At 34.5% G+C, this 26,683-nt stretch overlaps 1 protein-coding gene across 8 annotated transcripts in view; it reads left to right on the top strand.

The window, feature by feature from the left end:
- The window catches only part of LOC145279708 (geranylgeranyl pyrophosphate synthase-like), a 200,435-nt gene that overhangs the window by 116,498 nt on the left and 57,254 nt on the right, over positions 1-26,683 (top strand). For all 8 annotated transcript variants that reach the window (XM_080130990.1, XM_080130994.1, XM_080130989.1 and 5 more), the window contains exon 2: positions 21,840-22,024. In XM_080130990.1, the coding sequence (XP_079987116.1) occupies positions 21,935-22,024 (90 nt within the window). In that variant the 5' untranslated portion in view covers positions 21,840-21,934. The remainder of the gene's footprint in view (positions 1-21,839; positions 22,025-26,683) is intronic.

Raw genomic sequence — 26,683 nt, 5'->3', positions numbered from 1 at the left:
ATTTAGAGAAAAAGGGCAAAAAAAAAAAAAATTTTTTTTTAAATGTCATTGTAGCCTAGTATATACACTGATTCTCCAAGTTATCTTTATTTCAAGTGTTGCTCTGTCTGTTGAAACATGATTACTTATGCCTGATTTTAATGTCTCTTCTCGGACTACAACTTTTCAGTACTAACTAGTTATTTTTAGATTCATGAGTTATAAATGTTGATATTATGTTAATTTGGCCAAACTAAATAAGAGAAAATAATTATGGGATTTTAATCATGTTAAACAAAAAAAAAAGACTTATAAAGCATAATTTTTAGTATTCTTGCTAACAAGAATGGCATGAAACCAATCATCCCTGTACTCTTTTCAATTTCAGTTGGAAGTGGAGTCAAGAGTGTATCATGAATAAAAATATAGAATCAATTCTGTAGAGTTCAAATGCAGTTGGATTCACTTATGCTGTGATACAGTGTGACCCCCCCCCCCCTAAAGAGCGAAAGAAATGTCATCCACGGAACTGTTAATAAAATTCAGAAATTTTTCTGTTGACCATATTTGGTACAAATAAACTTCAGTTTATCCCTAACTTCCTATTGACGCAATGTTACATTACTGTGACTATTTTACATGTATTGTGATGGAATGTTCTCTGGTGAACTCCTAGCACTTGTATCGCCTTGACGTACATACTCCTGACAAGCAGCAAAATCCAACCTCTTCACTGTTGAGGTCCATAGATGCCAGAAAGCCTTCTACTATAATATTTTCTTAGATTACTAGACTGTTGAATTTCCTGTTTCCAATATCCCTGACTCTACTAACATGCAGAAATTTAAATGTAATGCGAAGATATCTCTCCACTCAACTCCTAACATAGTCCCCTGTAGAGATGATCCCAATTTCTAGTCTCTCGTGTCCAAGTGGCAATACGCCTTGTTTAGAGTGAAAAAGTTTTTAAAAAATTACTTGCCCACCAAGTTTCACTTTTGAATATCCAACAACCTTTGTTTTATTGCCATCCAACGATAAGTACACCTGAATAGAACATGCAAAATTGTTAATAACTCTAACATTCTTCTGATTTTCTGCTAGAAGAGTTCTCTTCAGTTCAGAAATAGAATGGAGATTATTATAATAGACATTATCTTTGAAATAAACCCACAGAAAAAGAAAAATTTGGTGTGTTACAGTTCGGCGAGTGTGAAACCCATTCATGATAATGTCTCTTACTGCTAAGACAATCACTAAAGTGGCTTTCCGTATCATTGAATAGCCATAAAACAAAGCCTATTAAATATACATGGTTGAAATTATGAATTAAATTTTATTAACGGTGCTTGGCTTTTTTTTTTTTTTTTCTCAGGGCTCTGGAAAAATATGAACCCTAACCTTCCCAAGCTATGGTTAAAACAGCAATTTTTGTTCAATGAATCGTTTACAACAGGTATTGTTTTAGAATTTAACTCAAAAAGGGTTGATATGCTTAAAAATGATTGTAGCCTGCATAATTGTCTATGCTGAGTTTCAATCAAATTGCACAGATACTGCTAGGAAAGGTACAAACACAGAATTATCACTCATGTATCGGTAACAGCAACTTATGTTCAATAAATTGTATACACTTATAGTATTAAATTTTGGAATTAAATAATCATAAAAAGACTGATATGCCATCAAACAGACGAACCAAAGTCTTTGAGTAGAAAGCACATGAAAGCAATTTACTTTTCCATGATATGCTGCAAATTTTGTCGTCAGCTATGACAATTGGAGGAAAGGAAGTCACCATCCGAAGACTTCCTTTTGAAAATTTTGAATTGGCAAAGCAAATAGTTAAATCTGCAAAGTGTTTGAGGGAGGGGGGAGGGTAGGTTATCTGTTGAGAAACACATGGTAGATTAAATCCCATGTCTCTGGCCCCAGGGCGCATTGCAGTTTTGGCTGGGGTAGAGCTGTTTCCTTAACTCATCCAATTTCTCCTTATTAATGATATTAGAGCAGTCTGCATGCAGCGTCATGGCTGCTAACCGGCTCTTTTGTGTGTGTGTGTGTGTGTGTGTGTGTGTGTGTGTGTGTGTGTGTGTGTGTGTGTGTGTTTCTGAATAGAATTGCTCATTCTTTGTTTTCATATGAACAACTTTTCTACAATCACTGTGAATAAAAAAAAAAAAAAAAATAGGTCACGAGATTTTGAGTTGGAATAAAAGAAACTTTCATGTGATTCATGAATTGTGTGAATCAAAAATAAATTTAATATTTAATCGCTTTTTATAAGCAAATTATTTAGAGAGCGATGTATTCTATCATAATCTGTAATACTCCCAACCCTAACTCAATATTTAACTAATGATGAACCTGACATTATCTCCATTTAGATGGCTGGAATAAATTCAGAGAACTGAATTACTCCTATTACTAGCAAGCAGCATTACCTTTATCAACCAAGAGAAGAATCTATCAGGCATGTTTACAAGGTGTGATTGATGATGTATAAGCAGTGAAACATGGTAAGTGAAAGGACGTGTGTTGCATGAAGAGAAATGATGTGAGAATAATGGATGTGTAATGTGAGTTATAAAGATGGGCTTAGATCTGATGATCTCAGAGGGAAATTAAATTTGGACAGTTTAGTGAGATATGTTTAGAACAAAACTTTGATGGTATAACCATGTTGAAAGAATCGATGATTGGGAGTGTCGATAAAATGAGTGAAAATAACCATCTCTCCAGGATGTCTGAATGTCACATCTTGTCAAGTCGAAAGGAACCTGTAAAAAGAGGAGAATGTTGTGAGACCATTCTTTGATGGCGTGGCCATGTTGAAAGAATAGAGGAGTTCTTGGGTTAGTAGATGCATTACTGGTATGATAGCAGTTTCAGTTTGCATAGGAAAACAAAAGAAAACATGGGAGGAAGTGATAAGGTTGGATTTGAGAGAAAGAAAGACAAATAAAAACCTGGTCAGTGATAGATTAGATTGGATATCAATTTTTAAAAGCCATTCAACACATGTCCAACTGGTTATATTGTCCAGGTTACCAAATTTAAGCCTTTCATTAACACTACATTACACATCCATCATATCATTTTTATATCATTTCTTTCCATGCAATACATGTCCTCAATCTGGACTGTCCAGATTTCACTTTCCTACATGATCACATAGCATACACATGATTATAGAATTTTCCCTTGTTCAACAATGATAAAGCACTGTTGGTTTATAATGAATTTACTAATGTTCATTCCTTCATTTTTATAATCACACACACATATATATATATATATATATATATATATATATATATATATCATATTTTTAGTCTCCAGACTCGAAATTTGATATACAGGGTACTGAGATTTGGGAAAATCGATGCGATCGGTTTTCGGCCAGAAATTTGGTGATTAAGGGGTCAAAGTTCAACGATTTGACCTTTGAGAACTCTACCAAACTCCTCCGACAATTTTAGGTCTATGCACTTGAAATTTTAGATATAGGTTCCTTGGACATGGATCTAACTTAATAACTTGATTTGAGCCCAAAACAATAAATGTTAAGGGGTCATAATAGGAGTTAAAGTTTAAAAAAAAAAAAAAAAAAAATTGACCTCTGCGGTCTCTTCCAAATTACTCAGACAATTTCTGGTCTAAATATTTGAAATTTTACATAAAGGGTATTCAGAGATAGGGCAAGCTTTTTCATCAGTTTGGGTCGAAAATTTTTAGTTACCAATATATAAATGTATGTATGTCTGTATGTCTGCCTTAAACTTTCAATAGAGGCGATGGATTTTACCAAGATAAGTATTGTTTTAAAGTTCGATCTTTCATATAACAAATATCGAAAAATTGGCTAAAAACATTAATATCTTCCCCTTCAACAAGGCACTTTTTTGCCGATATTTTTTAACGTTATCCTCTCCTTTAGATTGTCTAGCCTTAATTTTAAAAAATGTTGCTTCCGGTTTGGCGGTGGTCATAACAGCATAAATGTTAGGTTTTACCCCGTTCTTTTCCTCCTTTGCGGTACGAGTTCGAGCCTGCCTTCCTGCTACCACTTTTTTTTTTTTTTTGCTCAGCATACACCCCAAACACCCGGGCAACCATGCTAGTATATATATATATATATATATATATATATATACACCCCAAACACCCGGGCAACCATGCTAGTATATATATATATATATATATATATATATATACACCCCAAACACCCGGGCAACCATGCATATATATATATATATATATATATATACTAGCATGGTTGCCCGAGTGTTTGGGGTGTATGCTGAGGTAAAAAAAGGCCATTTTCTTTTTAACTTTGACCCCTATTATGACCCCTTAACATTTATTGTTTTGGGCTCCAATCAAGTTATTAAGTTAGATCCATGTCCAAGGAATCTATATCTAAAATTTCAAGTGTTTAGACCCAAAATTGTCGGAGGAGCTTGGTAGAGTTCTCAAAGGTCAAATCGTTGAACCCCTTAACAGCAAAATTTCTGGCTGAAACCCGATCACATAGATTTTCTCAAATCTCAGTACCCTGTATATCAAATTTCGTGTCTGTAGACTAAAAATTGACATATATTGCATAGGGAAATGTACAGACAGACACACAGACACGTTTACTTTATATATATATATATATATATATATATATATATAATCACTTTATATCTAATCACTTGCTATATTTTGAATGCCTCAACAACCACATTCTCACAATGCTTTGGCCGATAACCTTTGACCTTCTTCAGCTGTATTTTGTTGAACTTGGGAATTTGTATGAAATTTTGAACAAAACTCTTCATTTAATCAACAGGGGTAGTATGTTCTCATTCTATCAGCCATGACCATATAGAAGTCTTAAGTAATTTGCGATTGCATTCCTGCATAGAAGATTGAACCTTTAACCTCCAAAAGAGTTTCACTTAGAACTGAATTTTTCGCAGCACTATCCATTATGCTGCAGGTCCTTGCACATTTAGAGACATAAAAATAGCAATATAAAATAATGTTGAAAAATAAAATGAGAAATTAAAATGAAATAAAAGTGGAAAATAATTGTAAAAATGAATGAGGAATTAAAGAAATGGGAAAAGAATTTCAAGGAGTAACATATCAAAATCCGATGACTCACATGGATCAATTTTTCAATTTTGACCTCTTAGTAGCCCTTTTTCAATATGATCACGGATTAAAGTTTTCCACATGTCTGAATATCCTATATATCAAATTCTAGAAACGATTGGTTTTCAAGTAATAAGTCATCGAGAAAAAGTATTAATCAACATTCTACCCCCCCCTCCGATGTCATCTTTGTAGCCCCCCACACACACACACGCGCACACCATCCTGCATTTTCTACTTTTTAGTAACCGTTTCTCATGGGTTTGAGTTTGAGTTTGGTGCAAGGTGACATATACACAGGTCAGAAGAGAGTCGATATGCACTTTGTTTATGGTTTGGTGGGTGGTAATGCTGCAGATGCTCATCATCTGTACCAGGGAAGATTTCCAAAATGATGATGCATTTGAGAATATTCATTACCTCCTATGAGAACTTCAAACTTTGTGGTGGTAACAGAAGATAACAATGGTAGAACAAGAGCTACTCAATAGCATAGAGGACACTTTTCAAATCAGTATACAACAGGTTGTAAGGAAAGTGTTACGAGAACAAGGTTTGTACTCTTATCACCTACATGTACAGCTGTTATTAGAAACACATTACTAGTGTTACAAGATCAGGTTGTCTTTCTCACCTAAAATGCACCAAACAATGATGTTATTGTTTCATTTTCCTCTCCCTTCTCAAGACAATGATTGTCTGCAAAGCCAAAAACAACAATTTTCATCTACAAAACAACTAAACCAAATACAATGAATAAATATTTGCAACATTAAAAACCTGAAAAGAGTTGATATACCATGAAGTGAAACAACTAAAATGAATTCAACCATTCTGAATATTTGAAGATATAAAAACTTGAAACATGATTTTTTTTTTTTTTTTATTCTACCAAAATGACTGGATTAGGCATTAAATAATTCAAAAAGGGTTGATATGCCGTAGAACAAAACCAACTGAACCCAACAAATATATTACCTTGCACAAGTTATGTTCTACTATTTGTTCTTGGAGAATGTTGGAAATTGAAAACTGACTTTTTCAGGTGCATTTTCTTCACTGATGAAGCGCTGCTTAGATAAGATGAAATAATAAACTTCCAGAATCGTCATGCATGATAATCCACACACGATTGTTCCATCACATAGCAATTTTCACTCAACATCTGGGCGAGTGCTTTTAGTGATATATTAGCAAAAAATAACACTTGCCTGCTGGTCGTAAAATACACATAAATATTATATTCTAACTAGTATTTCAGCCTGGCGTTGCCCGGATGTTTGGAGATGTATGTTGAGCAAAAAAAAAAATAAGCGGTCAATTTTTTTAAAATTTGAGCCCTATTATGACCCCTGAACATTTATTGTTTTGGACTCAAATCAAGTTATTAAGTTAGATCCATGTCCACGGAATCTATATTTAAAACTTCAAGTGTTTATACCCAAAATTGGCGGAGGAGTTTGGTAGAGTTCTCAAAGGTCAAATTGTTGAACTTTGACCCCTTAACAGCCAAATTTCTGGCCGAAAAAGGATTACAAAGATTTTCCCAAATCTCAGTATCCTGTACATCCAATTTCGAGTCTGTAGACTAAAAATTGAGTTATTGCGTAGGGAAATGTACACAGACACATTCACTTTTATAGATGTATATATTAATACAGAAACTAAGACATGTTCATGCAAGTATGTTTTTTTTTCTAAACCATTCACTTTTTGTAAGTAAAAAAAAAAAATACTCAAGCTGAAACCAAAACCAAAGACAGTCAAGTACAACAACCATTATACCAGTGAGACACTATCTTTAAAAGTGTTTTCAAACTACTTATTCTTAACATAAGTAATCTATAATTTGAACCATTCATGCATGCTCATTCATGAAACAGTTAGAAAACAGATTAAAATCCGATGACTCCCATGTACCAATTTTTCAATTTTGACCTCTTAGTAGCCCTTTTTGATATGATCTCGGATTAAAATTTTCAACGTGTCTGAATATCCTATATAATAAATTTCCAGTCTGTAGATAAAAAAAATTTGTTGAGTATATAGGTTGAGAAGTGTCCTCACTCACACACACACATTCTCACTTTTATAGATATATAGATTTGTGGGATCCAACATACTTCCAAACTGACTGACAGATGAGGCATAGTTTCGCTTCTTGGAAACCATGATGCTTGATATCTGGGATGACTTGTCATTCGTTAATGACTACTTTTACTGCATGAGGATTTTCCCTGGCCATTTCAGTCGTATAGCCTGCAGGTACATTTACAGACACTGGTAGATGAATAGGAAAAGGTGTACACATTACGTAGCCTCCTGATCTTAAATTTTTTTTTTTTTTTTTTTTTTACATAGGCGTCACCACTTATCAAGGCCGATAGGCCACTCAAGGATAGGGGTTAAAGAGTGTAGAGTAGTCAAAAGGACAATATAGTAATCGATAGTAATGGAAGTTCGGTAAATTTGTTAACTTAAGTGGAACGACAGTTCATCAGAAACTTGTTCACGTTGGACTTGAAGACAACCATATTATAGACAGCTGGAAAGCAGGAAAACGGAAAACAATTCCACAGGTGAGCAGTTCTAAGAAAGAAGCTTTGATCATGGAATCTATGTTTAGGTTTAGGCACAGATAAAAAGTGTGAAAAATTATTGATAATGTTTTCAGCTAGTCTAGTGTTTCTTGTGAAAGTTTGGCGAGGGGGGACCATAGATTGAAGCTCAGTCAAACACTTTCCATGAAAATAACGATAAAGCAGAGACAAACTTGCAACATCTCTTCTGTGAGATAGAGGTTGCAGCAAAGAGAAAAGGACATCTCCCACCAGGCCACAAAGTCTATTTTGAAACCTATCAAGGCAGGACAAGTCTTTTCTAGCAGCTCCTGCCCATATGTGGCAACAGTATTCCATCCTTGGACATATCTGGCTCTTATATAGATAGAGAATTGTTTGGATTTCTACCTTTGGAGCCATTTGAAATAAATTGTTTATTCAGTGCCAGTACATGGTGTAGAGTAGGGTTTCCCAAACTTTGGGACACCATGGAGCCCCTGAACAGGGCAAAGGTTTTTCACGGAGCACTAAGATACTTTCTAAAATAAATATGAAAAACATTAATTTCAATTTGAACTTGTTTATTTGTTGTTCCTGTTTGTGATTTTACTATATCTTTGTGTTTACGACAATTTTTTTTTTTTGTTTTTGATTATTCAAAAATTGTTGCATTTTTTTTTGTTAATTTATTTTTTTATTAACTTTTTCATAAATCATGCTGAAACTTTTTAGACATGTAGTTATGTATCATATCTTTTTCCGGTAAAAAAGATCAATAATCAGATGTTGTCAGTCATTTAATTTTTCCATATAAAGTATTTGATCTTTAAGAAAGGACTTGTGGAACCTGTCAGCCCCACTTACGGAGCTCTCTTTGGGAAACCCTTGTGTAGAGGATCTCCACAATTGAATTGTTGCAGAATGCAAGGTTATACAAAACATGGTAGGAATTTGAGAGCATATTAATGTTTCCATAAGGCGTTATTGTGAGGCCAGAATTACAGTAGAGGGAGCACATTTTGAACAGTTGTTCTGTAATGTTGTCTGGGAACCAACACATGTGTGCAGTTTCAGTCACAGAGACCAAAACAAAGAAAAGGAAATAACTCCAACTCGTTTTTTCTTTGTAACAATATTTATTTCCTCATTGCTATAGCCTTGACGTCACCCACGTGATCTAGAAAGTTCTCCATGCCTCTGTCTTGTTCTGTGCTCCACATGATTGTAATCTTTCTCTATAGTTCTTTTTTTTTTTTTATCGGCGACGTCATTTTGCATGCACTTACATATGTGTATCTGCGCTATGTACAGTGTTATAGTGCACGTGAAAACATTGTCAGTGTTAGTGGTTTACACTGATGAATATTGATCAGTATGTGTTTTCGGATTTATGTTTATAGGAATGTTTTTAGCATTATTCAAACGTATAGATTCCGACGTTATGCCATTGATTTTCTAAACATTCTGTACATGTTGACAAAGATTGAGGAATAAACGGCCAAGATTAACATGTATCCACTGCAAGGAAATAGTGGCTGCATATTTGTACAAATCTAGAACCGTTTTCTTAAAAGACAAGGACAATTATGCAAAATGGGTGCTTTTAGGAGTCAAAATGGCCAAATCAAAGGAGAAAGTGTCAGTTTTGTTCTGGATGCCATGTTGTTCGCATGCGTTTTCTACAAGTGTTGTTTATCTCTTATATTGTCTGTGAAGAGAAAAGACAAGGACTACTGTTATTGCTGATATTAGCTAGTAAGTATGAATTATTATTGAATTATCTTCCTTGTTTCTTGAAAGTTTTTTTTTTTTTTTCAAAATGGTTGCTGAGATTGTCACTCCTAATATACTCATAAAAAATTTCATCACGTGTACATACATTATACAGATTTTTGTCTTTTTATATAGAACCAAATCACATTTTAAAAACTAATGAAATCTTTTTTAGTTTTTATATTTGGATTGTTTGGACTATTGTTTTCATCTTGGTTGTTTTTACCACAACGTTTCCACAATAGTCCAAACAACTAAAATAATACAAAAAATAATTATGAAGCCTCATCTAAAAAATGTACAAACATCATAAAGAAATCTTATTTATTTAAAGCTTTATTTTTCAAAGTGCTCAGTACTGTGCATTAAAAAATATGTAATAGAGCTGGTACAATTCTTAAAGTTGCAACTCTCACTCAATAGATCCCAACATTACACTGGGTTTCATATTCCTAAGAAACAATCGTCAAATATTGTTTTATCTTAATTATTTTAATCTAATTATTTCAATAACATAATTCATGTCACTATACATAAGATGATGATGATGCATGTTCCTGTTATCACTAAGCCATTTTCAGTTGGTGCAAAAAGACTTTAAGAAATTTTATTTTTCATATGCATATTGATTTCAAAGGAAAACCATTGCTAAAAATGTCTTAAAACGGTTCCTGCATTGAATTTTAAGAGCTTGACTTTCTCTTTATCCTTGAAAATATTGTTTGTGTTTTTTAATATCTACATAAAAAAAAACAGCAAAGATAATATTTTATATTCACTATATTTATATGTATGTATAAGCACGCACACACATAATTTTTTTTTGCATGATATATTTATATATATGTAATATATATACATATCATACAAAAAAACTTTTTTTTTTTATATATAAATATTTTCACAGAATATCAAATTCTGTCTGTTTCAAATTGAGAACACAGTTTTTTTTTTATTTTTATTTTTTTTATTCCATTTTCACCCCAAACAAAGCACAGTGGCACTTTGATGTAGGGGGCTACTATTGGGGACATAAGTTGCAGGAATACTATGTAGGGAGTTGAGCAGCAAGATGTCTGTTCACATTACATTTGAATTTCTGCATGTTAGTACAGTTGGAAAAGCAGGAACCCAGAAGCGAGTTCCAGAGTCTAGCAGTTCTGGGGAAGAAACTATTAGAGTAGAAGGCTTTCTTACATCTAGGGATGTCTACTGTGTAGGGTGGGATTTTGTTGTCAGGGGTATTTACATCGAGAGGGTACAAGGGCTTGTAGTTCGTCAAAGCATCCACGATTAAAATACTTGTAAAACAGGCAGAGAGATACAACATTTTGTCGATAGAACAGAGGTTGAAGCTTAGATGACCGTTCAGGACCTATGTGTTCATTTGTTTTCCCCTCGTGCCTTTTATAGAGCGTAGTGTCATCAGTAAATGTACCCATCTCGGAGACAATTTTATCAGGGAGGTCATTTATGAATATTAGGAATAATAACGGTCCAAGGATAGATTCCTGAGGTACACCTGCATTCATATATTGTTTAGATGTATGACCGTCGAGGACAACCTCTTATTTAAGAAGGATTTAATTATGCTAAGTATTCGTCCAGTGATACTGTATGATCTGATTTTCCTGAGAAGACCATAGTGCCATACCTTGTCAAAAGCCTTAGATATATCTAGGGCTACTGCTCTACCTTCCCCTGCTTTGTTTAGTGTATGGTATATACGTTCAGAGATTACAGTTAAGATATCTGCTGTAGAACGGGCCTAAATCCATATTGTCGGTCTAGCAGCTGTAAGGTGATGGACTAGAGCTTGGTTAATTATGGACTCAAATATTTTGTTGAAAAGAAGGAGGAGGCTAATTGGGCGATAATTTAATGGGTCAGTTCTTTCACCAGAATTCTTGTAAACTGGTACCAGAGAAGCAGTTTTCCAGCAGTCAGGAAAGCAAGAATCGCTAAGGCATTTGTTGTAAAGTTTGGAGAGAACTGGAGCAAACTCGGTGGAGCTTTTATTTTTAATAGCACAGCCAGGACGAGATCATGTCCACATGCTTTTTAGGTGTCTAGGTTTTTTATATCCTGCACCTGAGAAGGGGTAATTTTCAGAATATCCAGTGTGGCATTTGTCCGCAAAGGAAAATCAGAGAGGGAGTTGTTTGCTGGGTTCAATGTGGAGTTTGAGGCAAATTGACTGGCAAGCATGTTAGCCTTGTCAGTTGCTGTGCAAACAACCTCATGATTGTTGGATAGTGGAGGAATTGTTGATTGCTCATTATTTACTACACTGTTGTAGATTTTCCAGAAATCACAGGTTCCCAATTTCTGTGCTTCTATGTGTTTTCTGATAGTTTTTGTATATTCTATCTTAGCTGTCACTATTTCTTTCTTACGATTACTTCTAGCTTCTACAAACTTTATTCTGTTTGTACTGGACTTATGTCGGTTAAATCTGCGGTATGCATGCTGCCTTTGTGCAATGGCAGCTGCACAAGAAGTAAACCATTGAAAACCTAGTAACTGTTTTCGAAGATACTTGTATGTAAAAGTATTAAATTTCTTGAATTTTGCATAAAATAAATTTAACTTTGTTTTCTTTTTAAATAGATTGGTACAAACAAGTAAATTTTAAAATTGAAAAACAATTTTTTTCCTTAAGATTTTCTTTTTGTTCCAGAATGAAGGAGAGAAATGAAATTATATTTTCAAGTTGGGGGATGACAAATGATTAGAATATTGCCAGCTGCTATGAACTCAAAGCTAAAGATTATTTGAGATATATATATATATATGATAGCAAAGCTACCCATGCATCGCCTGGGATTTTGCTGGACGCTCAGATACCCGTTTCGCAGGCACTCTTGCAATAAGTGGATGTTGTAAGAGCAACTATTTCTTTAAGGTGTTTAAAGTTTTTTTTAATTACCTCCTGAAAAGCGACTGAAATCCAACTATGAACTTTAAAGCAAATAGATTATATCAAAGTTGACATTTATATTGTTATACATAAATTGAAACAATTACAAAGAATCAAAATGGTTAACATTTGTTTAATTGGTTGAGAGGATGGAGGAGGCTGATTCAAATTCACTAAGAAGTTGGCCGGTGCCATGGTGGTGGCCCCTGGAATGGTGACGAACCTCAACTTGGTGTCCTCCACCTGTAGGTGAGGCAGTTTATGAAGAGCCGCACTGAATATGACCTTAACCTTTAAAAATGGTGTGCACCATCCCTTGGTGGGGGGACCATCCCAGGTTTATTCATGATCAGTCCACTGGTGTGGGCTGTAGGAGAGTTGTATACAGACACATGGACGCTACTACTTTATATATATATATATATATATATATATATATATATATAGAGAGAGAGAGAGAGATTTATTACTTTTTTTCAATTCATTTTGATTAAAACATAGGGCTTAGTTTTAGTTTATGGCTGTTTGGCTAGGAACAAAGTGTAGTATCTGTTCTGATACATTTAATCTATTCTGTCTTTGGTCAGTGATGGATAAATCCTTGTAGATTGAGGCAATTTTTATTTTTGTTTCTTAATTAGTGTGCCCCTTTTTGGGAAGCTGGATTTTCCTCAGATTAAAAACCAACTTTGCATCTAACTTTACCTTTGTGGGAAGGCAAGTAAATAAGCACATAAACACACACACACACACATGCATTACTATATATATAGATCCACACCTATACAGCTACATAAGCATAGATACATAGACAACAAATGTATTTTGTGTGTATTTATGAGCACTACTTTATCCCACTGGTTCACCATGCATCTTGTCAACTCTATTTCAATTTACCAACATCTACAAAAATATAATTTCTCCCTCCCTTCGATTTAAGACACATCCTAATTAATAGCACTAAAATAATACATTCTGCAACCAATTAAAAAAAATATTAAAAATACTCAAAACTATTTACATCAAAACTCAATAACTTACAATTAATAATATTGCATATGAAATCAGTAATATTTTAAAATGCTTAATGCAATACAGTTTTATCCTGTGACAGTGAAAACGTTCTCCTGCCATTTAAGTGACTTCATGTGTCCGTTTCACAGCTATTTTTAATTTTATTTATTTTTTAGAAATTCTGTTTTGTTTTTTTTTTGTTTTTGTTTTCAACTTTTTTGTTTATTTGCTTTTTTGCCTGATGATGATTCAGTGAAGAATCGAAAACATTCATCATACATATCCTTCACCTGCCCTGTGGCGATTGCAGTTGGGGTGCTACAGCTGACCTGTCAACCAGTTCTCTCTATCCTTTTCTGTCCTCTGCACATTTGACCGCCTCACTCAGCTTCAATCCTGTCCATTCTGTGATGTTGTCTTCCCATCTTTTCTGTCTTCCTATCTTTTTTGTCTTCCCATCTTTCTTCCTTCTTGAAGGATCTTATGATGACGATACATATGACACATTAATTTTTTGGATTTTAACACAAAAAAAGTAAGATAAAAAATTCATTTAAAATGGCATAATTCAGCAACAGCTACCTGTTATTTTTCACAATGTTTGCGTTAACAAATGCATATAATATACAGGATAATCCAAACTAATGAACAGATGATAAATTTTGGAATGGGCAGCAAAACGTTTAACATAACATTTGCATTTTTTGCATATTGATAAAGTCGGAAAAACTGGGATCAGGGAGAGAATTCGACAAGCAAGCAGTCCAAGAAAAGCTATTAAAATAAAGTTTTACAGCATTTAAGGAACGTCTACAGTGAAGGGTGGGATTTTGCTACTCTTTAGGTTTGTAAGGAGCTATTTTATCATACTGACAAATTAAATAACAAATTCATATAATATACAGGATAATCCAAACTAAGGAACAGATGATAAATTTTTGAATGGGCAGCAAAACGTTTAACATAACATTTGCATTTTTGGCATATTGATAAAGTCGGAATTGAATTTAATTATGTTCATTTAAAACCAACCAAGCTTTAATGTTCATTTAAAACCAACCAAGCTTTAATGTTCATTTAAAACCAACCAAGCTTTAATGTTCATTTAAAACCAACCAAGCTTTAATGTTCATTTAAAACCAACCAAGCTTTAATGTTCATTTAAAACCAACCAAGCTTTAATGTTCATTTAAAACCAACCAAGCTTTAATTATGTGCATCTAAAACCAAGCTCCTATCTTTACATCAACGTTCTGATCCCCGTCTGGCATCAATTGAAATGGATGGCTCTCGTTTTGGGGAGACTCAATGTTTTGACAAACCTCTGGGTTTGACCATTACCCCTGACCTGAAATGGAACACATGTCAAGTCTGTTGCCCAGGTCACTGGGAAAATGGTGGGATCCTTTTATTGCTCCAGAAGATATCTCACTACTGATGCAATTCTCTGTCTGTATAAAAGCCAAGTACGTCCAAGGATGGAATACTGCTGCCACATCTGGGCTGGAGCTGCTAAAAACAGCCTATCCTGCCTTGACAGAGTACAAAATAGACTTCGTAGCTTAGTGGGGGGTGCCCTTTTCTCTTCCCTGCAACCTCTCTCCCACACAAGTGACGTTGTGAGCCTGTCTTTCTTTTATCGTTATTTCCCTGGCAAGTGCTCGTGCAAACTCCAATTTCTGCCCCCCCCTTGCCAATCTTTCACGAAAGCCACCCGTTTAGCTGAAACCACTGTCAATAATTTTCCCCACTCTTTATCTGTGCTTAAATCAAAACGTAGATTCCATTTTCTTAGAAGTGCACGGCTGTGGAACTCTTCTGTTTGCCACCTGACTACCACTTGGATGTCTTAAAGTCCAACAGAAACAAATTCCTGATGAATCGCCCCCTTAAGTAAGATACTTTATCAAATCTCCAATACTAACAATTACTAAGATACTATCTCATTAATTACTGTACACGCAATAACCCTTATCCCTGAGTGGCTTCCGGGCCTTGATGTAAAAAAATCTATATATATAAAAGGCAAAACGGCTGCACACTTTTTGTATGTCCAAGAAAGGCTCTTTTTTTTAGGGAGGTTGGTTGTCAAGAGCGTTATTTTGGAGAACTTTTTATATACTCCCTAGATTATAATATGTACGATTTGCAAACGCATGTTGTCTCTACATTTATTTGGATTGACTTTTATAAAATTCACGCTATTCCGTCCTTTCGCGTGTTTGTTCGTCTTTTTCGTATAAAGCGAAAACTCAATCAAATCGAATCCGTTCGCTGGCTTTCCGGCCGGGACCTCTAGAAACGCAATTAGCTTTGAGCAATATCTGGGAAATCCTTCATATCAAACAATTGCTATTCATATGGAGAGCTCCCCCTTCTTGGGAGTGGGAGAGCTGGTTTTCCCCAACATTGTGGGGAAACAAATGGAACGGCGGGAAGCTTAATTGGTCTTAAGCCAACATTCATTTCTATGCTTGCATAAACTCATTCACTTAGCAAGTCAACGTTTTGATTGACATTGCTAAATTTGAACGCTTTTCACTTCTTATTGCTTCGTAGCATAGCGGTAAGATGTCACGTTTTCTTTCACTTTCTTTTCTGCCTTCACGTCATAGGTTTGAGCCTGCCTGCCTGCCTACTACCTTTTTTTTGTGCTCAAGGCACACCTCCAAACACCCGGGCAATGCTGGGTATCCCTGCTAGTCTATATATATATATATATATATATATATATATATATATATATATAAAAGGCAAAAGTGACGTGCATGTTTTTGTATGTCCAAGAAAGGCTTGGGGGGGGGTCTCCAGAAGGCTACCATTCTGGAGAACTTTTTATATACTCCCTAGATTATAATATGTACGATTTACGAACACACATCGTCTCTACATTTATTTTGATCGACTTTTATAAAATTTCCTCTATTCCATCCTTTTGTGTGTTTGTTCGTCTTTTTCGTATAAAAGCGAAACTAAATCGAAGCAAAGGCACTGCTTCTCGGCCTTCGTGGCCGGGATGTCTAGAAGGCTATTGGCTTTTATCAATGTGGAGAAAATCCTTCATATCAGACAATTTCTATTCATTTGAGATTTCTCCTTTTTTGGGGGGGAGATTGGTTTCCCCAACATCTGGGGGAAACAAATAAATGAAATGACAAAGCTGAATTGGCCTTCAGCCAATGTTCATTTCTGCACCTGCTTGAACTCATTTACTTAGCAAGTCAACTTTTTGATTGACATCGCTAAATTTGAATGGTTTTTCACTTCCTACGGCTCTATAGTGTAGTGGTAAGATGTCACATTTTCTTTCACTTTCTTTTCCGCCTTCGCGTCACGGGTTCGAGCCTGCTTACTAACATTTTTTTTTCTTTTACCCCACCAAACACCCAGGCAACGCCGGGCACCCCCGCTAGCTTATAATAGACTACAAAATTCTACATAATTTTAAACCTTTTTTATTTGTGCAGTCACATTTGCAAGTCACGATATTCTGAACGCACACAAATACAATTTGTGTTTCTAATAACTAGGACGCGTTTAATGAAAAGCGATCGCTAAATAAAACTTGTTACTAATTTCCTTACATCAGACTGGCGTGACTAATTTTATTTCTCTGATATCTTATTTATAGTAGCTGTTTGGACTGTCGTCCTAAATTTGTAATGATTTATTAAGGGCAGGCCTATTTTGTCTAAAACGAACTGCTGCTATGATAACATGTTGGGATTGTCTGTTTTTGTTGAGTTTTGCTTTTTGACTGCATCCACACATCACTAGGAGGGGCCCTGTCTGTTAGTCTAAAGTTTGAAATAGCCTGTATATATAATATACAGGGTAATCTAAACTAATGAACGGATGATGAATTTTGGAATGGACAACAAGATGTTTGTTCACACTACATTTACATTTCTGCATATTAGTAAAATACTTTAATGGAATGTGCTCTTATCAACTCATAGTACTTATGCCCCCTCAATGTACAGACTCCCGACAAACAGCAAAATCTCATCCCCTCACTGGTGAGATCCTTAGATGCTGAAAAACTTCAGTTGGTGTCTCTGAAATAGCAAGTGAGTTTCTCGCATTCTTGTAACTCTTGCTTTCCTTATTTTGTTTTGTAGTCCTCACATTCCATGAACTATGTTTCTGATAGAGTCAGAATCTATCCATCTCACATGTTTGCTTGTTTTTAACCTTGAAGTTGTATTCGTTTTTTTTTTTTTTTTAACTTCCTTACATCAAGTGGTTTCATGAGGTGTCAGCAGCAATTTACATTTAAAAAAAAATACCCTATTCTCAGCAAAGATAAAAAGAAAGACAATTCTATAAAAAGCTCTATTCAGTGGTTTGTCAGACATAAATTTGTAATATCAGTTTTGGATTCGTCCACACAATTCTATAAACGGTTCCGTTTATTGGTCTGTCATGCTTAAGTTTGAAAAAACATTTAGTTGTATCCAATTCTTTATAAGGCTCTATCCTCTCCCTGCTTTTTCTTCTCTTCCCACTTGAACTCCACTTCCACTTAGAAATCGATCTGTTTATTTTCAATGTTTAACTGTAAAACAATGGAAGGTCCACAATTAGCAAGATATGGGAGGTCCTTATATACCTACATTTCATATAATTTTTTGGTGGGGAGAGGCTTTGTTTGTTTTTTTTTTGTTTTTGTTTATCCCACTCCACATCATTTTCACATGTACATATTTTTTTTGTAGATCAAATCTATGCAAAACACTTGAGTAATTTCATCCTTAGAACAAATGAGGTATTGCAGGGAAAGTGTCAAGTTTAGACTAGCATGACCTCCCCAACCCCCTAAAAAAAGAAAAAAAAAATTATTTGCCTTATTTCTAATTTGCTATTAAAAATATTTATAATAAATAAATAAATAAAATACAATTCTACAAAAGGCTCCGTCCAGGGGTCTGCCATATTTTAGTTTGAAATAGCATTTAAATTTTTTTTTTTTTTTTTTACTCACATTCACTCCAAACAAGGCATATTGCCACTTGGACATAAAGGGTTACTATTTGGGACCATGCTTAGGAAAGATTTAAAAGATGTTAGTTTGTTAGATTTAAACTTCTACATATCAGTACAACCAGGGAAGCAGATAAAGTCTAGCTGTCCGAGGAAGAGTATCTGCACAATTCTAGAAAAGTCTCCATTCATCGGTCTGTCATTTTTTTTTAGTTTGAAATAGCATTTTTATATGTATTCATACAATTCTAGAAAATGTTCTATTCAGTGGTCTATAATATTTTAGTTTAAACGTTTTTAAATGTATCCACACAATTCTAGAAAATGCTCCGTTAATGGGTCTGTCATATTTTTATTTGAAATAGCATTTTCATTGCTGAATGCACAGATTAAAATGATGCATATTAAGAATGGACCCATTACTGTTAATAAATGTTTACTATAAAATAAAAAAAATGTATCCCATAAAAACGTGTTCCTTTTAATAAATATGTCACCTTGGTTCTTTCAGCTAACATAATTTTTAAGCGTAATTGAAGATGACTGTAAAATTATACTTACAATAAAATCCCTTTAATGTCCATAAAAACGATTTTGAGAACAAACACTATTCTCTTCTCGGTCTACATTACAATGGTTGTCGACTGGAAATGTGAAGTTAATTGCCTCTAAATATTTTAAATGCGAATGTGTTTGAGCATAACTTGTGATTTTATACGTATCGTATCGTAGCATTTGGTGCAAAAATGGATTTCAGAACAAAGTGCTGCTTAACCTTTGTATCTGAAATTTGCTGTCGAGGATCAAAATGTCTATGCACACCTGATGGAATATATCGTTTGATTTATTCGAACAATTGTCGCGATACACATACTGGATATCCAGACTTTAAGGAAAGCAAAAGTTTTTACTTTTCATTTTTTCATCCCCAAAAAGGCATTTTTCTACTTTGACATAAGGAGTTACTATTTGGTATCATGTGTAACAGGGGATTGTGGAGAGTTGAGCAGAAAGATGTCTGTTCACATTACATTTAAACTTCTGCAGATTATTACAGCTAAGAAAGCAAGAAACAGGGAGGGAATTCTAAAATCTAGCAGTCAAAGGGGAGAAGCTATTAGAATAGAAGGCTTTCCAGCATCTAGGAACCTTAACAGTAAAGGGGTGGGATTTTGCTGCATGTCTGGTTAGTCAAGAGTATGGGTGTTAAAATCGTCAGAGTACATTCCATTAAAGTACTTGTAAAACAGGCACAAGTATGCAACATTGTGGTGATGAAACAGAAGTTGATTTTGTCTAAGAGTGAGACTAGTGTTAAATGCACCAGCCCAGATGTGGCAATAATATTCCATGAAATATTGCATTGGCAAATTATTGCTTTGTAAGGATTTAGGATACTCTCTGGTGTGAGTAATTTTCTAGTACGGTAGAGAGAGTTCATCTTCTTTGCAGCAATGATTCTGGGCTCCCTCTACCATGCTAGAAAATTACTCGCACATGAGAGTATCCTGTATTTCTATCAAGTCGCCAATCATTCATACAAGTAGTATTGTTGCCACATCTGGGTGGTGCATCTGCTACATCTGGGCTGGTCCATCTACCTCTAGTCTCCTCCTCTTGGACAGAGTTCAGAAAAAAGTTTCCAATCTAATTGATTCCACAATGTCAACTAAACTCCAATCCCTATCCCATCCCCACAATGTTGCATCTCTGTGCCTGTTTTGCAAGTATTTTTATGGAATGTACTTTGAACGTCTCGCACTTGTGCCTCCTCAATGTACATGCCCCCCCCAACAAACTGTTTTACCAACAAAACTACAACTTGGATGTGTTCAAGTCCAACGTTAACAAATTCCTAATGAACCGCCCCCTTAAGTAAACACTTCATCAAATCTCCACACTAACGTAATGTACTTGCAATAACCCTTATCCCTGAGTGGCTTCCGGGCCTTGATAGGTGGTGACCACTGTGTAAAAAAAAAAAAAATCTCACCCCTTCAGTGTAACGGTCTCTAGATGCTGGAAAGCTTTTTATTTTAATTGCTTTTTTCCTTGGACTGCTAGACTTTGAAATTTTTTCCCTATTTCCTGCCTCCTTGACTGTACTGACATGCAGAAATTTAAATGTAATGTAAACAGACATCTCGGTCGTTTCCTTTAATCATGATCCAAAATAGTAACCTCTTATATTCAAGTGGCAATATGCATTGTCTGGAGGTGAACATGATTAAAAAAAAAAATCTCCTGTTATACAAAATGTCTTCATAGGTTTTCATGTTCATAAAATATTTTTCTTATTCTGATCATCACTTTAGTTTTGGTAACATTCAACTCCAAACCTGTACTTTCCATTACATTCCTCTAAGTCTTTAATTTAGCAAGTAGGTATTCTATTATTTTACAGGCAAGTACTACATCATCAATATACAACATATTTTCTGAAATAACTTTCACATTATCACTATAAAAAGATTTCTGTTGGTTGCATTTAATTTTGAAATAATATTTTCATTACTAATCACGCAGGAATTCTTTCTCCTTTGTCAGAAACATTGCTTATGATAAGCGAAGTGAGAGTTATGAGGTTGCCAAAAGGAAACCCAAGGACCATGTTCTATTCTCCTATTTAAACTGACTAATGGCTCGAATTAGTTTTAACAGACTGTTCAGAGTTTGAAACAATTTTACTGTTTATTGAAATACGATGATGTTCTGAAATAGTAGCCGATTTAAAATTTGGAAAAGACGAAAAATTCAAATACAAAATAAACAAAACGCCTATTTCCAAAATAAGAATGTAGCAGGTAAATAAGTTAGTGTGTTAAGTCTTGAATTCAGATATGGTGAAATGAGTAATGGACTTTTCATCTGAGGGTTTTGAGCAAAGGAGAGAAAAGGCCTTTCTCTTTATCCTCTCTCACTCTCTCTCTCTCTCTCTCTCTCTCTCTGTCTCTCTCACTGCCCGCGCGCCCTCCGGGGCCCGGGCGACAAGATCAAAGTGTAGTATCTGTTCCGACAGATACTGCAAGCAAAGACCAGATGTGGGGGCAACCCCACATACCTGACCTTTAACCAGCTCCCATTTCCCACCTCTCGGGAGCTGGTCCTCTTTTTCCCTTCCCTTCACTCCTCACATTAAAAATTGGCCTTGTGCCTAATTTGCTCGGTGGGGGAGCAAATAAATACCCACTCTCTCTCTCTCTCTCTCTTTGCCATGTAGTAACTTAGATTTCTACCTCATTCTACTACATTTTTATGATTGGGTATATTTCAATTTATATAGGTAGTACTCCCACAACATTCGTGTTATTAGCACAACTTGACTTTGATTTGTTCTCTGTACTGCCAAACACTGGACGCATTATTCTCCAAAATTCATCTTTAATGCAACCACTCCTTTCATATGTAAATTAATGCCTTTATATTTTTAAACCACTTTGATATTTCCAATTTTCTTTCTTCAGGTATTCCACGGAACAGAAACAATATATATGAAGTAGAAAAGTAAAAAGAGCTAGAAACAAAAAAAGACCTGCCATTGTCGATCCACTCGGAAGAAATGATGCCGGAAGATGATCGAAGAATGACAACTCCAAAACGTAGTGTAGAAGAAAATCGTTTGAATGAAAGTTATATTCCAAAAAAACCTGTGAGTATTTTTATGATTAGTTACATCTCGTATGTTTACCACGACATGTAGTGTGAACATACTCGTGTGTTCTGGTTATGCTGACGTGATCATTCTGCATGTTGTTCATCAATCTATTCAGTCAGTACTACAATGAAGAATCGTCATACCAAGCAAAACCAAAAATCCAGCTTATAAACAAATAATAGGGTGTTCATTATTTTTGAAGATTACAAGAGGTACCTGTATACTTAATTGAATAATAGACTTGCAGCATCAGGTCCTTACCTGACAAAACCAAAATGCATAAGAATCGACACAATCCTTTACTGTGAGCCCCTAGGAACCCAGCCAACTTGGAGAGGCACACTCGCCCAACTATTCTGTAGCTCTCCTGAAAACCAACTGCCTGCTTCAAATATTCAACTTTTCTTCCTCCTCTGCCAGAGGGAAGAGGATGTCTGTGACCGTCTCTCCTTCCTTCTATTCTCCTGGGATCTTTGCACCCTTTTTTAATGGCCACTGTTTGTTTGCCTCAATGTTGGCTGCTCCAGAGATCCACTGAAGACTCTGTAGGACTATCTCTATTCATAGAGGTTTTGTCTAGAGCCTATCTAGGGAAATTACTTTTTCCACAAAGGCCAATCTCAGCATGATGTTTTTATTAAATGACTCTTTTTCAAACAGAGGATATCTTGAATGGTTTGACTCTGGACAGAGATATTTTCATCTCTTTGCCTTTAACCAAGCATCTATCACTAGATTGTCTGCCACTCACATTGCACAGTAAAACATGTTTACAGTAAATGTTTCTTTGTAGTGAAGAAAATGTCTTAACTAAAAAAAAAAAAAGAATGCGTAGTTTTTTATGTGCCATCTGCAGAAGAAGGAATTAATATTTCTAATCAAGTATAAGAATTTCACCCATCCTCATCCATCACAACCAATCATTAATTGCTTTAAGTTATAAAAGGTTATTACCTTTTGATGAAACGATTTCAGTGACAAATTAGTCCATACCGTACACAAGTGGCTTCATTGCCAATTTTGTTTATGTATTTGGTGGTGACTTTTGATATGTGGAAAAAATTTCGGTTTATTTGTTTCTGGATTTTCTAAGGATTTGCAACTTTATTATTATTTTACTCACTAGGAGTTTTCACACAAGTCATTAAAAGTGGTTGTTTACCAACAATAACAAATGGTGTGAACAAGTATCTATATGCATGCATTACAAACCCCGTGATTGTCAGCTTGTTATGCTGGTCTAAATAATTGCTCGGTTCCCACAATTGCAATGTCAATTGTGTGGTCTCCAGTCAGTGCAGCAACAGTGCAGAAGAATTTGTCTTCAAAATAAAATTACAACTTCAATTTAAAATAACAAAGTTTTATATTTTTGAAGGTTACAATAATACTTGTTTTCTTCTACCAAACAACAGACTTGCAAATGAGAATTCTTAGCCCGACCAAATCAAAACACAAGTCCAATCAAACACAATCCATTAACTAACAGCCTAAGAGTCCGTCTGTCTGTGAGTGACATATAAACCCGACTGACCGTGAGATGCTCAAAAACTAACTGGAATATATAGATATTCAGGTCATTTGTATCAAACCACTCAGTTAACCACTTGACAAGGTTAATCTGCTGTCAATCTATGGACATAAAAATACCAGGGGATGCTACAATCTTTTGGAACATATCTGAAGGAATATTACTCCTTCATGAGCTTTATTTTTAAAGAGATACTAACTTTTCTAAGGAAAAATCAAATTCTGTGTGATCAAGACTCTAGATCATACTTAATTCCAATTTCTTGTTTGGTTTCTCCTCACCATTTTAAATATTTCTTAGTTGCAGCAAGCCTCTTAGACAGGGCTAAAAAAAAAGAGTTTCAAATCTAATAGGTTCTGCACTCTCGGTCAAGCTCCAACCTCCGTCTCATCACCACAATGTTGCATTCCTGTACCTGTTTTACAAGTTCTTTAATGAAATATGCTCTGATGATCCCATAGTACTTGTGCTTCCTCAACGTATATACACCTAACTAACTTGGCAAGCAGCAAAATCCCACATCTTCACTGTTGAGGTCCCTAGATGTTGGAAAGCCTTCTGTTTTTTTATTTTATTTATTTATTTATTTATTTTTTTTCTCTTTAACTGCTGGACTTTGGAATTTGCTCCATGTTTCCTGCTTTCCTAACATGCAGAAGTTTAAATGTAATGTAAACAAATATTTTGCTACATGACTTTCCTGTTAGCCATGATCAGAAACCCCTTATGTCCAAGTGACAATATGTCTGGAATGAAAAAGTATTAATAAAAACAAACTTATTTGCATTTTTACATGGGTGTTAACTGGAATTATTGCAAATCAATTACGTAAAATAAATAAAATCTCATTTTGGAAAGAATGGGGGGGGGTATTTAGTACAGGGTGTTAATTGACAATAACACCTAGTATTGTACATGAGAATGTCCATTTCAGTGTGTTCACATATAATCACCTAAAATAAGTACAATTTACATCAAGTGTGTGAGTTCCACTATAGAAACGTTGATTTAATTTGAATAAAATAAAATATGCATCAAGTGCACTTGAAAGCCAAATCACAACATAATATTAAGGAAAATAAACAAATGTTTTACTTGCTTGAAATTTGATTTAAATATATTTCAGAGCTAAACTCCATCTGCAGTATGTTTTCTTTCTTTTTTTTTCTCTTCTTTCTTGCCATGTTGTAAAGTTGGAGAAAGAAAAAGAAGGAAAACAACATACTGAGGATGGATTTTAGCTCTGAAATTTATTTAAATTATAAATCTAAAGCAAGTAAAATATTTATTTTCCTTGATATTACGTTGTAATTTGACTTTCACGTGCACTTGATGCATTACAATTTAATTTTTTGGTTGGCAGGCAAAATTTGTCAGAGGGTTTTAATCTACAAATTTATTCAACATCATTCACGGCTATGTTACTTCTTTGAATTCTGTGTTTATGTGAAAATATGCACATCACTGAAGATAAATAATAAATAATAAAACGGTGGAGAAACAACTTTGGAAAAAGTTATATAAAATGATAAAACATAGCCATGTTATAATACATTGATGTAGCATCATGATTTTTTTTTTTTATTAATCACAATCCATAAAAAAAAAACATGATATGCATGGTCAATTTAATGAACGTAAAATCTCAAATACTCTTTATCACACCTTTTTAAATTAAAATTGTTTCTTCTGTATAAAAAAGTGAATGTAGGGGTATTCAGCTTGCTCCAATAATTACGTTTGTAAATTTATTTTAAGCAGCAAAGAAAAGTGGTCTAATAATAACTAATAGTAATAAGGAAACGAATGAATGATCATGCATACAAATTTAATTTTTTTATGAGTAATGAAGAGGAGGCTTAATCTTAATAACTGATACTCTCTACTATTATATAAAAAGAACTTTGTGTGTGCAAGTTTGTTCCCTATAGACTCTGCAACGGCTGGGTCGATTTTTATAAAATTTCGTACAAATGTACTTTATGTATTTGTATTTTGGTTCATAACAGAATCTTCATCAGTTATTCGAAATATCGAATTAAATTTTAATAAATAAATGTTTATTTATTAATTTAGTTTATTAATTGAAAGAGGTTTTGCATTTGTTTGGTCTTTAAAGAGTTAAATTTTGTATTCCAATATTAACAGTGGATTTTCTGTTATTTAACATGTACATGCTCAACCGACGCCTTACATTGTATTGGACATTTAAACCTTATACTTCACCAACACCTGAAGATGTACTAAGCATTACCATCACCATAGCGCATAAAAAAGAAAAAAAAAAATGAATTTTCCTGATGAAGATTGTTATGAATTGAAACACTAAATTTAATTTTAATAAATAAATATGTTTATTTATTCAAAGAAATTCTGCACTTGTTTGGTCTTTAAACTGTTAAATTTTGCATTTAAATGTACATTTCTATTCATTTAATCAGAACATTAACAAGGTTTAGTTTATTATAAATAGTTTGTTTATTGAAAAAGCTTCAATCTATGGTTCCCCCTTGCTAGACTTTCACAAGAAACACTCGATTAATTACAACCGCTATGAACAATTTCCCTCACTCTCTATCTGTGCTTAAATCTAAATGCAGATTCTATGAACAAAGCTTCTTTCCTAGAACTGCCCACTTGTGAAACTCTGTTCTGTTTGCCTGATTTCCATCCAATTACAATATGGTTGTCTTCAAGTTCAAATTTTTGTTGAGCCGTCCCCTTAAATGATCAAATTATACTCAATTTCCATCATTAATGAATACTACACTACCATCTTACACTTAACCATCTCCAATTAAGTTCAATAACTCTTATTCATCTTAAAGGACACTGCCACTTGGATGTAAGGGGTTACTATTTGGGATCATATCTACAGCGATACTATGTAAGGAGTTGATCAGCGAGATGTCTGTTTACATTACATTTAAACTTTTGCATGTAAATACAGTCAGAAGCAGAAGATTGTGAGGGAATTCCAATGTCTAGCAGTTTGAAGGAAGAAACTATTAGAGTAGAAGGCTTTCCAGCATCTAGGGTGGGATTTTACTGCTTGTCGGTTTAAGTGGAGATATTTACATCAAGGGGGCACAAGTGCTAGGAGTTCATCAGAACACATTCTA

This window comes from Euprymna scolopes, chromosome 7 (genome assembly GCF_053919585.1).
Source record: "Euprymna scolopes isolate OS-2025 chromosome 7, ASM5391958v1, whole genome shotgun sequence".
NCBI classification, from domain to species: domain Eukaryota; kingdom Metazoa; phylum Mollusca; class Cephalopoda; order Sepiida; family Sepiolidae; genus Euprymna; species Euprymna scolopes.
The sequence above is the reverse complement of the archived record's forward strand: the minus strand, read 5'-3'. Positions and strand labels throughout refer to the sequence as shown.